Below are 13,337 nucleotides of genomic sequence, written 5' to 3' on the forward strand. Positions count from 1 at the left end.
TAATCATATACATTGTATATTGACAAAATAAAAATTAAAAAAAAATAAATAAAAATAAATATTCACTGTATGAATAAATGGAAAAATAAGTAATGCAAAAAAAAAAAAAAGAAAAAAAAGAAAAGATTGATACAATTGACAAACCTTTAGCAAAACTAACTAAGAAGAGAGAAGAACCAAATAACAAAAATTAGAAACAAAAAAGGTGATATTACAACTGGCACCTCAGAAATACAGGGAATCATTAGAGACTACTATAAGCATCTACACACCAACAAATTTGAAAATCTGGAGGAAATGAATAAATTTCTGGATGCATGTGGAGTATACTATAAATCAAATATATTTCTCAGGGCCTAGTTTCTGGTACTTTCATGTTTAGTCTAACTTCTTAAAAGTACAAAATGTTGACCTTGCAAAAAACAGGAAATTTTCCCCAGGCTACAGTCTCTGTTGTAAGATAAAGAATTGTAACACGGCAAGGTTGTTGGTTCAAAGACAGTACTGCTTAGAAGAGATGGGCTTTGAGTAATCCTTTGTGGCTCCATTGCCCAGGGGATGAGGGGTGACAAATCTATGGGAGGCAAAGCAACAGATGCATATAAGCTACCAAAACAGAGGCAGGAAGATATAGAAAATCTGAACAGACCAATAACAGTAAAAGAGATTGAAGCCATTATCAGAAGCCTCCCAACAAAGAAAAGGCCAGGACCAGACAGGTTCACTGCAGAGTTCTACCAAACCTTCAAAGAGGAACTGAAACCAATTCTCTACAAACTGTTCCAAAAGATTAAAACAGAGGCCATTCTCCCAAACTCATTCTATGATGCAAATATCACCCTGATACCAAAACCAGACAAAGATGCATCAAAAACAGAAAACTACAGGCCAATATCCTTAATGAATATAGATGCAAAACATCAATAAAATACTAGCTAACAGAATACAGCAACACATACAGAAAATTATACATTATGATCAAGTGGGATTCATCCCAGGGATGCAAGGTTGGTTCAACATATGCAAATCAATTAATGTGATACAAAATGTTAATAAAAGCAAAGGCAAAAACCACATGATCATCTCTACTGATGCTGGAAAAGCATTTGACAAAATTCAACATTCATTCATGATAAAGACTCTCTACAGGTTAGGCATAGCGAGAAAGTATCTCAACATAGTTAAAGCCATATATGACAAGCACTGCCAATATCATCCTGAACAAGGAAACGTTGGAAACTTTTCCCTTAAAAACAGGAACGAGACGAGGATGCCCACTCTCACCACTTCTATTCAACACAGTGTTGGAAGTACTAGCCAGAGCAATCATAGACGAGGATGCCCACTCTCACCACTTCTATTCAACACAGTGTTGGAAGTATTAGCCAGAGCAATCAGAGAAGAGAAGGAAATAAAGGGCACCCAGATTGGAAAAGATGAAGTCAAGCTGTCCCTTTTTGTAGATGACATGATCCTATATATTGAACAGCCTAAAGCTTTGAAAAAAACCCTCCAAGAGTTGATACACGATTTCAGCAAAGTTGCAGGGTACAAAATCAACACACAAAAATCAGTAGCATTTCTATACTCCACCAGTGAACATGTAGAAAAAGATACCAAGAAAGCTAGCTCATTTACAATAGCCACCAAAAAAATAAAATAGTTAGGAATAAAGCTGACCAAGGATGTGAACCATCTCTATGAAGAGAACAACAAACCGCTGTTGAGAGAAATTAAAGAGGACACAAGAAGATGGAACGATATCCCATGCTCTTGGACTGGAAGAATTAACATTGTGAAAATGTCCATATTACACAAAGTGATCTACAAATTCAATGTAATCCCCATCAAACTTTCAATGACATTTTTCTCTTAGATGGAGAAAGCTATCCAGACATTTATATGGAGCAACAAAAGACCACAGATAGCTAAAGTAATCCTGAGCAAAAAAATTAAACCTGGTGGCAAACACTACCTGACTTTAAACTATATTACAAAGCTATAATAACCAAAACAGCATGGTACTGGCATAAAAACAGACACATGGATCAATGGAACAGAACAGAGAACCAAGAAATTAACCCATATGCCTACAGCCATCTGATCTTTGACAAAGGCAGCAAGTCTACATACTGAGGAAGAGACTGCCTTTTCAACAAATGATTCTGGGAAAACTGGACAATCATATGGAGGAGAATGAAACTAGATCTATATCTTTCACCATATACCAAAATCAACTCAGAATGGATTAAAGAATTAAATATACACCCTGAAACAACAAAACTCCTTAAAGAAAACGTAGGGGAAACACTTCAGGAACAAAACTCCTTAAAGAAAACATAGGGGAAACACTTCAGGAAATAGGAGTGGGTACAGAATTTATAAATAGGACCCCCAAAGCACAGACAACTAATGGTAAAATAAACAAATGGGATTATATCAGTGAATAGGACCCCAAAAGCACAGGCAAGTAAAGGTAAAATAAACAAATGGGATTATATCAAACTGAAAAGCTTCTGCACAACAAAAGAAACAATCAACAGAGTAAAAAAACAACCAACAGAGTGGGTGAAAATATTTGCTAAATATACATCTGATAAAGTATTAATATCCAGACTGTACAAGGAACTCAAACAACTTTACAATAAAAAAAAAACAAACTTAATTAAGAAATGGGCAAAGGAGCTGAACAGACATTTCTCAAAGGAAGATATACAAAATGCCAAGAGACACATACATGAAAAAGTGCTCAATATCACTCAACATCTGGGAAATGCAAATCAAAACCACAGTGAGTTACCATTTCACTCCAGTCAGGATGGATAATATCCAAAAGACTGAGAACGATAAGGGCTGGTGAGGTTGCAGAGAAAAACGAACTCTCATCTACTGTTGGTTGGACTGCAAAATGGTGCAGCCTTTATGGAAAATGATATGGAGGTTCCTCAAACAATTACAGATAGATCTACCATATGATCCAGCAATTCCACTGCTGGGAATATACCCAGAGGAATGGAAATCATCATGCCGAAGGGATACCTGTTCCCCAATGTTTATTGCATCTCTATACACAATAGCCAAGAGCTGGAACCAGCTGAAATGTCCATCATGTGATGAGTGGATAAGCAAACTGTGGTTGGTGCATCTCCACAATGGAATTCTACTTTGCTACAAAAAAGAACAAAATACTACCATTCGCAACAACATGGATGGACGTTGAGAAAATTATATTAAAAAACTGTGGTTGGTGCATCTCCACAATGGAATTCTACTTTGCTATAAAAAAGAACAAAATACTACCATTCGCAACAACATGGATGGACGTTGAGAAAATTATATTAAGTGAAACAAGTGAGGCACAGAAAGAGAAATACCACATGTTCTCACTTATTTGTGGGAGCTAAAAATTAATAAATAAATAAACACACAAACAAATCAAGGGTGGTCGGAAGAAGACAGAATAACCACAAAAATTCCTTGAACCATTTAAGCCAAGTCCACAGATATGATGTGTGTGGGGATGGGTGGAGGTGGAGAGGAACGGGTAAAAGGGCATGAAAATCAAGTACAATGTATTTTGAGAAGTAAAATAAATAAAATTAAATTAAAAAAATAGTTCTTAACACAAAGAAGTAACAAATGTTTCAGGCAATGGTTATATGAAGCACATGATATGATCATTGCACACAGTAAGGATCTATGCAAACATCATATTGTACTCCGTAAATATATACAGTTACTATGGGTGAATTTAGAAAAATAAATTAAAAAGAGAAGAAAAAAGAGATAGAGAGTAGAAGAGTGGTTACCAGATGCAGGGAAAGGGAGGTGGGCCAGGGAATGGTTGGTCGACTGGTACAAGTTACAAAGTTACAGTTAGATAGGAAGAATAAGTTCTGGTGTCCCAGGGTGACAACAGCTAATAATATTGTATCACATATTTCAATATAGTAAGAAAAGAGGATCTTGAATGTTATAACCACAAAGACATGATAAATGTGTAGATAATAGATATGCTAACTATTCTGATTAGATCATTATACAACATATGCATGTACCCTGTAAACATGTCAGATGAAAGAAGTTAAAAATAAAAAAAAAAACCCCAGCATGATGTTGGTTAAAACAGACACACACACTAATGGAATAGAATAGAGAGTTCAGAAATAAATTCACATATTTACAGCCAACTGATTTTTGACAAAGATGCCAAAAACATACATTTGAAAAATGACAGCCTTTTCAATAAATGGTGCTGGGAAAACTGGATAACCATATGTAGAAAAATGAAACTAGACCCCTATCCCTCACCATATACAAACGTCAACTCAGAATAAATTAAAGGCTTAAATGTAAGACTGGAAACTACAAAACTCCCAGAAGAAAATATAAGAAAAATGCTTTAAGTCATTGACCTGGGCAAATATTTTGTGGTGAAGACTTCAGAAGCGCAGACAGCAAAAGCAAATATAAACAAATGAAACTACATCAAACTAAAAAGCTTATTCACAGCAAAGGAAACAAACAACAGAGGGTAAAAACAACCTGCGGAATGGGATAAAACATTTGCAAACCATCTGACAAGTTGCCAGAATATATGAAGAATTCAAACAGCTCAACAGCAAAAATAAAGAATAATCCAATTAAAAAACGGGGAAATGAGTTGAATAGACACTTCTCAAAAGGAGACATACAAATGGCCAACAGGTATATGAAACAAATGCTGAACATCACTGATAATCAGGGTAATACAAGTCAAAACCACAATGAGGTATTAGTTCACCCCAGTCAGTATGGCTGTTACCAAAAAGTCAGAAAATAACAAATGGTGGTGAGGATGGAGAGAAAAGGGAACTCTTACACACTGTTGGCGGGATTGTTAGTACAACCATAATGGAAAACAGTCTGGAGATTCCTCAGAAAACTAAAAATAGAACCACCACATGATCCAGCAATTCCACAACTGGGTATTAATCCAAAGGAAAGGACATTATTATACCAGAGATATCTCCACCCCATGCTTATTGTAGTACCATTCACAATATCCAAGGTATGGAATTAACCTAAGTGTCCAGCAACAGATAAATGAACAAAATGTGGTATATATACACAGTGGAATACGACTCAACCATAACAAATAATAAAATCTTGTCATTTGTGGCAACATGGATGAGAATGTAAGACATTATGTTAAAGAAACAGGTCAGGGGGCCGGCCCGGTGGCACACTGCTACAGTGCGCCGCTTGGGAGTGCGGCGGCGCTTCCGCCGAGGGTTCGGATCCCACATACAGACCGGCCGCTCACTGGCCGAGCGAGGTGCGGGCATGACACCGAGGGTTGCGATCCCGTTGCTGGTCCTGGTCCGGTACGGGCGCGACACTGAGGGTTGCGATCCGTTGCCGTTCACGAAAAAAGACAAAAAGGAAAAAAAAAAAAAACAGGTCAGGCACAGAAAGAGAAATAATACATGTTCTCACTTATATGTGGGAGCTAAAGAAATTGGGTTAATAAATGTAGAGAATAGAATTGTGGTTACTAGAGCCTGGTAAGGGTAGAGAGGTGGGGGATTGCAAGAGTTTAATTAACAAATACAGACTTATAGCTAGATAGAGAGAATAAATGCTAGTATTTTATGTGGTGCTAGGTGAGTATCATTAACAATAATTTACTGTATATTTTCAAATGACTGGAAGAGAGGAGTTCAAATGTTTTCAATATAAAGAAATGATAAATGTTTGCAGTGATGGATATGCTAATGACCCTGGTTTGATAACTATACATTGTATACATGTGTATTAGCTCTGTTGCTTATAACAAAATACCTAGAATTGGTTAATTTGTAAGAAAGCTGTGGGTTTTTTTTTTTCTTTCAGTTCTGTGTTGGATTCTTCACCATTCCCACCACTTAAATTCTGCACTGGAACTAATATTTGTTGTCCTTTTGGTTATTTCTAGAATAGGGGAACTTGTGGGAACCAGCACTTGAACCCAGAGGTTTAGCTAAATTGCTCCTTTGCTGCTGATTCCCTGGGGAAGGCTTTTTGTGCAGCTCCAGTTTTTTTTTTTTTTTGTCTTTTTTCATGACTGGCAATGGGATCACAACCCTCGGTGTCGCGACCGCACCACGCTCAACCAGTGAGCGGACCGGTCTCTATATGGGATCCGAACCCTCGGCGGGAGTGCCGCTGCGCTCCCAAGTGCCACACTCTACCGAGTGCACCACCAGGCCGGCCCAGCTCCAGTTTTAATTGTTGGTCTTGTAAGCACTTCTGGGTCTTGTGATGTCTGGTATACATGGATTGTATAGAAACTTGGTCTGGGCCTGAGTCTTTTCAGTGAACTGCACCCACTGCAGTTCTATATTCCTGACAAGTCTCCACTGAGTGGGGCTGTACTGATTGGGGGACAAATCAGCTGTCTATGCTGTGCTCCAATGTTCCCCCAGTGGGACAGTCTTCCCCACACATCCCGCACTACAAACACTTCCCATGGGGTGGGCTGTGTGCTGGTCCCTTGCGATGACTCACCAGCCTCCAAGTGGCTCCTTTTTTCAGTTGTCTGTGGCCCCTCACTCCTAATGTGGGTCCAAGAGAACCCTGTTAGTGGTCTTGCTGGCCTGGAGGTCACCAAGGCCCTCTTCTCCCCTGCAGCCTTCAAGCAACCTCATATGAAGGGCATAGTGGCAGCTTTTGCCATCTCTTGCTCCGTGTGCTCACCAGGGCCAGCCTTGAAGTAGCCAGGGCTCAAAATGGCTGGAACGGTCCTTTCTTTCTCTCATGTGGCTTCTCCTGCCTTCGTGAACTCTGTAGGTCTCTCCTCCCCTTCCTCTGAGCTCTAACGGCCCCAGCTTGGCAGTTGTTGCTTTTTAATTGTTGTAAATTGGTTGATTGTGGGAGAGAGTGACGCTGGGTACCGTCTATTCCACCATCTTGATCGAAGGTCTCAAAATTCAGATGATTTTATTCTATCTTCCTTTACTTGCAATTTCTGAATGGGCTTATAGAAATAGTTCATATTTTAAATAATTTTCTTGTTAAGTTTAATGCAGAAATGGATGGAAATTAAAAACTAAAAACAATTTTAACTGACTTATATGATTAACAAGTTATTATTTTGGCGTTCCCAATTCTGCTGAAGTCTAACATTTTAATTTTCAAAGCTATTATATAACAAAAACTGATGAAATCGAGTAGACTTACACTTATAATCTGACCACTATAAAACATTAACTCTTTTTAGCTTTCCACATTCCCTCCAATCCTCATGTGCAGGAAATGACATTCACATTTACAAACATGTTGAAAATCAATAACATAGAAAAATGTTTATTTTTAATAATGCTACATCACAAACATTTTATTGGCTTAATTAGCACATGTTAATATTTTATTTTTTCTTTTCTTCACTATTCATGCAATTGAAAATGTTTGTGTTCTAAATTTTATTATTAGCATTTTATCTTATAAAAATTTGTTGTAATATGACTTGATTACTTACTTATTGAGATGATTGTTGCATATATTGCATCTCAATATGTGTGACCTAAAGTATATGACTGTTTTTCTCTGGATATTTAGAAGGATAGTATTGTTCTCCTTGCCTTTTTATTATTCAAGGTGAAATGAAAGCAGAATAAGTAGTAGCTTGGAACACAGTATATGTTGCTAAAATGAAATCTCTAAGACACCAGGGCTTGGAGCAGGGGCTTTGGATACCTGAGGTATAAGAACAGCATCGGGAATACAAAGACAATAAGAAAGGAAGGACGGGGCACTGAATTCAAATTTTATGGATGATTCTGGGTCTTTAATTTTTTTTTTTTGTTTCTGTGCCTGGCAGGAAAATGAGAATGGACATGGTTCTAAAGAAGTGTGCTATACCGTCATTAATCACATCACCCATTGGAAACCCTCCCTGAGCTCCAGTGATGATGGTTATGAAAACATTAACTTCACCACAAGGACAGTGAGACAGTGCAGACCAGAGCCAGAGACAGAATATGCCCTTATTAGGTCTTCTGTGACTAGGCCTTCTTCCTGCATCCAAGAACATGATTATGAACTTGTGCTTCCACAATAAAACCCTCAAGTTGTCTCATTACCTTCCAGCAGTGAAGACACAGAATAACAGACTCTTCGGGAGTTCTTCACTCTCAGAAGGTCATGCAACATTCTGAGTTTATGGCCAGAGTTTAGAAATGATATCATTTTGCTATATTGCCTTGGGCAACTCTGAAACATGGCATTTCTGCTGTTTGGGTAAAGCCATATTAATTGACACAATAGCATAGAGTATTCTGTATGTTTTTGCATGTAAAGTTTAGAGACCTAGAGATGGCAAAAAACCTCCCTAGGACAATAAGCATACACAGGTATATGTCTTAGAATCTTCAATTCCAACTCCACTCTTAAATTTCAAATGCTGCCAACATCTTCACTTTCAATCATCTATTTCATTCTTGAGGTATAATCTACTCAATAAACTTTTAAAATATAAGACCACTGACCAGACCCTTTGCTATTTACTTCCATTTACTTTGCTATTTACTTCCATTTTTTCCTTTCCTATGTACTACAGATTTTTGCATATAAACTTGTAGTAATAGTTCAAGAATCAGTAAATTTTGATATTGACCTTTCTGTAAAGAGAAACAGAAAATGTCACAAAAGAAAAAAAAGATGAAATGAACCAGATAATAGTTATCCATGATTGCTTTTCTGTCCAATAGTAAATTGAGGAATTCTATTCAGTAAAAAATGAAAAAAATGAAAACAAGGAGGTGGGTCAAGATGGTGGACTAGAAATGCCCAGTGCAGGATCCTCCCACAGGAAGGGAGCAGAGCAAGGAAAGGACAACTAAGTAAGGGGGAAAGCATCACTGGGAGAGCATGGGAAGGCAGAGGGAGCCTGTTGAGGACCCTGTGTGTCATGAAAACCAAGCAGGGTAGTGTAGAGGAGAAACAGACATGTGACTTCGGACACTGGCATGTCTTCCAAACCAAGATTAGCCATAAGGAATTCTCCCTTGAGTTGGAAAGAATCTGCTTGGACATTAACACTTCCTGGGGGAAACCCTCCTCCTGCTTCTGCCCCAGCCTGCCCGCCCCCCCACTGCAGTTGCCTGTGCCATTGTCTAGTCCCAAATCTGTGGGCCTTCCTCCTGCACAGGAGTTCATCCTGCACAGCACACCTCATTGCATGGCACATGTTGCTTACATGCCAGCAGGCACCTGAGTAGCTCCAACCTTCCAGCAGCTTGTGTGGCCCAGGACACCCATGTGACCCCAATCATCCAGCCACAAGCACAGCCCCATCCAGAGACCTGGACCCAGCTGTCAAGCTGCTTGTGTGGCTCTACCCACCCATGTGGGCCCAGCTATCTTGCTGTCCTTGTCGCCTCAACCCTGACCATCCATGCAGCTCCACCTGTCCATGTGACCCCAACTTCCCAGCTACACATGCGGCCCTACCCACTTATGTGGGCCTGACCATCAAGCCACCCACATGGTCCCAGCCACCCAGCCACCCATATGGCCCCACTTGCATACGTGGGTCCAGACATCCAGATGCAAGTATGGCCCCAGCCCCCCTGCCTGTCCACCCACCTATGTTGGCCCAGCCATTTGTGCAGCCCCAGCCACAGGATAGTTGCCTGCATCCCCTGGAAATACTGAGTCTACCCAGAATGACTGAGTCTACCAGAAACAACTGAGTCTATCTGTAACTACTGAAACTACTGAGTCTACACAGAACCAAAACTAAAACACCCTGCCCACTGGGCAATATATAACAAATATACAAGGAGGAGACTCTATCCTTAAAAGCCACCCCAGGGTAATAAAAGAAACAACCATCAGATAACTAGGCACTAATGTAGGGATATTCAAAATGCAAAAAAGAAAAAAAAAAGAAAAAAAAAGAAAACATGACACCACCAAAGGAGCACTATAATTCTCAAATACCAGACCACATGCAACAGGAAACTCTTGATATGTGTGAAAGGGAATTCCAAGTAACAATCTTAAAGGAACTCAATGAGATACAAGAAAACTCAGTTAGACAATAAAATGAAATGAGAAAATCAATCCAGGACATGAAGGAGGAAGTTTACATAGAGATATCATAAAAAGAATGTATCAGAACTCCTAGAGTGGAAAGACTCATTCTACAAAATAAATACTACAACTGAGAGTGTAAGCAGCAGACTAGAACAAGTGGAAGACAGAATTTCTGATCTTGGGAACTTCTGAGTCCCTATCAGGCTAACATCAGACTTCTCAGCAGAATCTCTACAGGCCAGAAGAAAATGGGATGATATATTCAAAGTACAAAAAGAAAAAAAAAATGCCAGCCAACAATATTATACCTAGCAAGGCTATCCTTCAGAAGTGAAGTGGAAATACTGTATTTCTCAGACAAAAAACAACAACAACAACAACAAAAAAAAAACTGCAGGAATTCATCATTATACAACCAGCTCTGCAAGAAATCCTTAAGTGAGTCCTGTACCTGAAACCCTAAAAAGGATAATCACCACCAAGTATACACGAGAAAGAACAAACACCACTGGTAGAGCAGATATGCAAATGAGAAAGAGAAAGAAACTATACCAGATCACCTCAAAAGCCAATAAACAACAAATACAAATAATAAAAGGGAAAGAAAGGAACAAAAGATATTTAAATCGACCATAACACAAGAAATTAAATGTTAGGAATAAGGCAATACCTTTCAATAACAACCCAAAATGCAAGTGGACTATATACCCCCAATCAAAAGGCAGACTGGCTGATTGAATTTAAAAACTAGACCCAACTATATGCTGTCTGAAAGAGACACATCTCACCTGTAAAGACACACAAACTAATAGTGTGTCTATTAGTTGACACAATAAGAAATGGAAAAGGATGTACCGCACAAATGGAAATAAAAAAATGAGCAGGGATAGCTATTCTTATATTGGATAAAATAGACTTTAAACAAAAAAACATAAAAAGAAACAAAGAGTACCTTATACAATGACAAAGGAATCTATCCAGGAAGAAGGCACAACAATCATAAATATATATGCACCCAACATTGGAGCACCTAGATATATAAAGCAAACACCATTAGACCTAAAGAAAGAGATAGACCCAAATACAATAATTGGAAACCTGAACATATCTTTATTAGTCTATTTTTGTGTTGCTATAATAGAATACACGAAACTCGGTGATATATAAAGAAAAGAGGTTTATTTAGCTCATGATTCTGAGGCAGCTGCATCTGGTGCAGGCTTCAGGTGGAAATTGGCAGGGAGCCAGCAGGGACAAGCAGATCACATGGCAAGAGGAAACAAGAGAGAAAGAGAGGGAAGGTGCCAGGGTCCTACAAACAACCAGTTCTTGCAGGAACTAATACAGCAAGAGCTCACTCACTACCCCCACTCCCCAGGGAGAGCATTAATCCATTCATGAGGGATCCACCCTCATGTCTAAAACAGCTTCCAAAAGTACCGCATGGGGGAGTAGATGCCCACATGAGTTTTGGGGGGACAACACATCCAAACTCTATCATTCTGACTCTAGCACCCCCAAACTCATGTCACTCTCACTTACAAAATACAATCATTCCATCCCAACAGTCCCCAAAATCTTAGCTTGTTCCAGCACCAATTTAAATGTCCAAAGTCCAAAGTCTCATCTGAGACCAAAGGCAAAATTCCTTCCAGCTGTGAACTTGTGAAAATCAAAAACAAATTTATCTACTTCCAAGATACAATTGTGGAACAGGCATTAGTTACAAATTCCCATTCCAAAAGAGAGGAATAGGCCAGAAGAAAGGAGAAACAGGCCCCAAACAAGTCCGAAATCAAGCAGGGCAGACATTAAATCTTAAAGCTCCAAATAATCATCTTTTGCTCCAAGTCCTGCCTCCTGGACAAAATGGGGCATTTGAGCCCACAAAGCCTTGGACAGCCCTGCTCCCACAGCTCTGCCAGGAACAGCACACTGGGCTGTCCTGGTACTTGCAGCTTTTCCAGGCCAGCATTACGTTGTCAATGGCCCTACAGTTCTGGGGTCCTGGCTGCAGCCCCACTCCCTTGGATCTGCTAGACATTTTCCCAGTGGGGGCTTTCTGTGGGGGCTCCAACCCCATATTTCTGCTCAGCATGCTCAAGTAGATGGCCTCTGCAGTGGCTCTGTCCCTGCAGCAGGTCTCTGCCTGGGCCCCCAGGCTTCTCCATGCATCCTCTGAAATCCAGTTGAAGGCTGCCACACCTCCACTGCTTTCATGTTCTGCCAGCCTGAAGACTTAACAGGAGTGGACATCACCAAGGATTCTGGTTTGTGTTTTCCAGAGCTGCTGCATGAACCACATTTGGGGTTGCTTGAGGTGGGGCTGCTCCAGCCAGAGCAGCTGGGATGCAGGGAGCAGGTTCCTGAGGGCAGCGGTGCCCCAGGTCTGTCCTCTGCAACAACTCAGTCCTCCTAGGTCTCTGGGTCTGTGATGGGAGGGGCACTCTTCTAGACTTCTGAAATGCCTTCACGGCCTTTCTCCTATTGTCTTGGTTGTTAGCACCTGGCTGCCTCATCACCAAGCTAATGTCTTTAGCAAATGAGTCTTTCTTCTGCACCCTTGTATTTTTCTCCTGAAAGGGCTCTCTCATTCTCTACCACAAGGCCCAGGCTCCAAATTTTCTAAATCTTTATCCTCTGCTTCCCTTTTCAATTCTGGCTTTTCATAATGCCCTTATTGCCCTAACTCAGCATAGGCTGTTACAAGGAGCCATGCAGCTATCTGAATGCTCTGCTGCTTGGAAATTTCTTCTGCCGAACATTCTGGTTCACAACTCTTAATTCCCACCTTCCACAAAGTCCTAGGGCATGGACACAATGCAGCCAAGTTCCTTGCTATGGCCTAGCAAGGCTATTCCTTTGTTCAATTACTGATAAGTTCCTCATTTCTACCTGACACTACATAATCAGCATGGCTTTTACTGTCCACATTTCTATCAGCATTCTGGTCACAACCATTTAACCAATCTCTAAACAGTTCCAAATTTTCCCTCATCTTTTTGTTTTCTTCTAAGTCCTCCAAGCTCCTCCAACTTATTCCCATTACCCAGTTCCAAAGCTGCTTCCACATTTTCAGGTATCTGTAAAGCAACACTCCACTCCTCGGTACCAATTTTCTGTATTAGTCCTTTTTTTGTGTTGCTATAACAGAATATTTGAGACTGGGCAATTTATAAAGAATAGAGATTTATTTGGGTTATGATTTTGGGACAGCTGTATCTAGTGTGGGCCTCAGGCTGCTTTTACTCATGACAGAAAGTGGCAGGCAGCTGGCA

General features: G+C 39.9%; 1 protein-coding gene across 1 annotated transcript; it reads left to right on the plus strand.

Annotated features, from left to right (window-relative positions):
• Positions 1-7,840: 7,840 nt before the first annotated feature.
• GCSAML (germinal center-associated, signaling and motility-like) lies at positions 7,841-8,497 on the plus strand (the record flags this gene model as incomplete). The annotated part of the gene is made up of 1 exon (XM_008593995.1): positions 7,841-8,497. A coding segment is annotated over one exon (240 nt), but the record flags the coding sequence as incomplete, so codon positions are not given.
• Positions 8,498-13,337: the final 4,840 nt, after the last annotated feature.

This window comes from Galeopterus variegatus, unplaced genomic scaffold (genome assembly GCF_000696425.1).
Source record: "Galeopterus variegatus unplaced genomic scaffold, G_variegatus-3.0.2 Scaffold9957, whole genome shotgun sequence".
Lineage (NCBI taxonomy): Eukaryota > Metazoa > Chordata > Mammalia > Dermoptera > Cynocephalidae > Galeopterus > Galeopterus variegatus.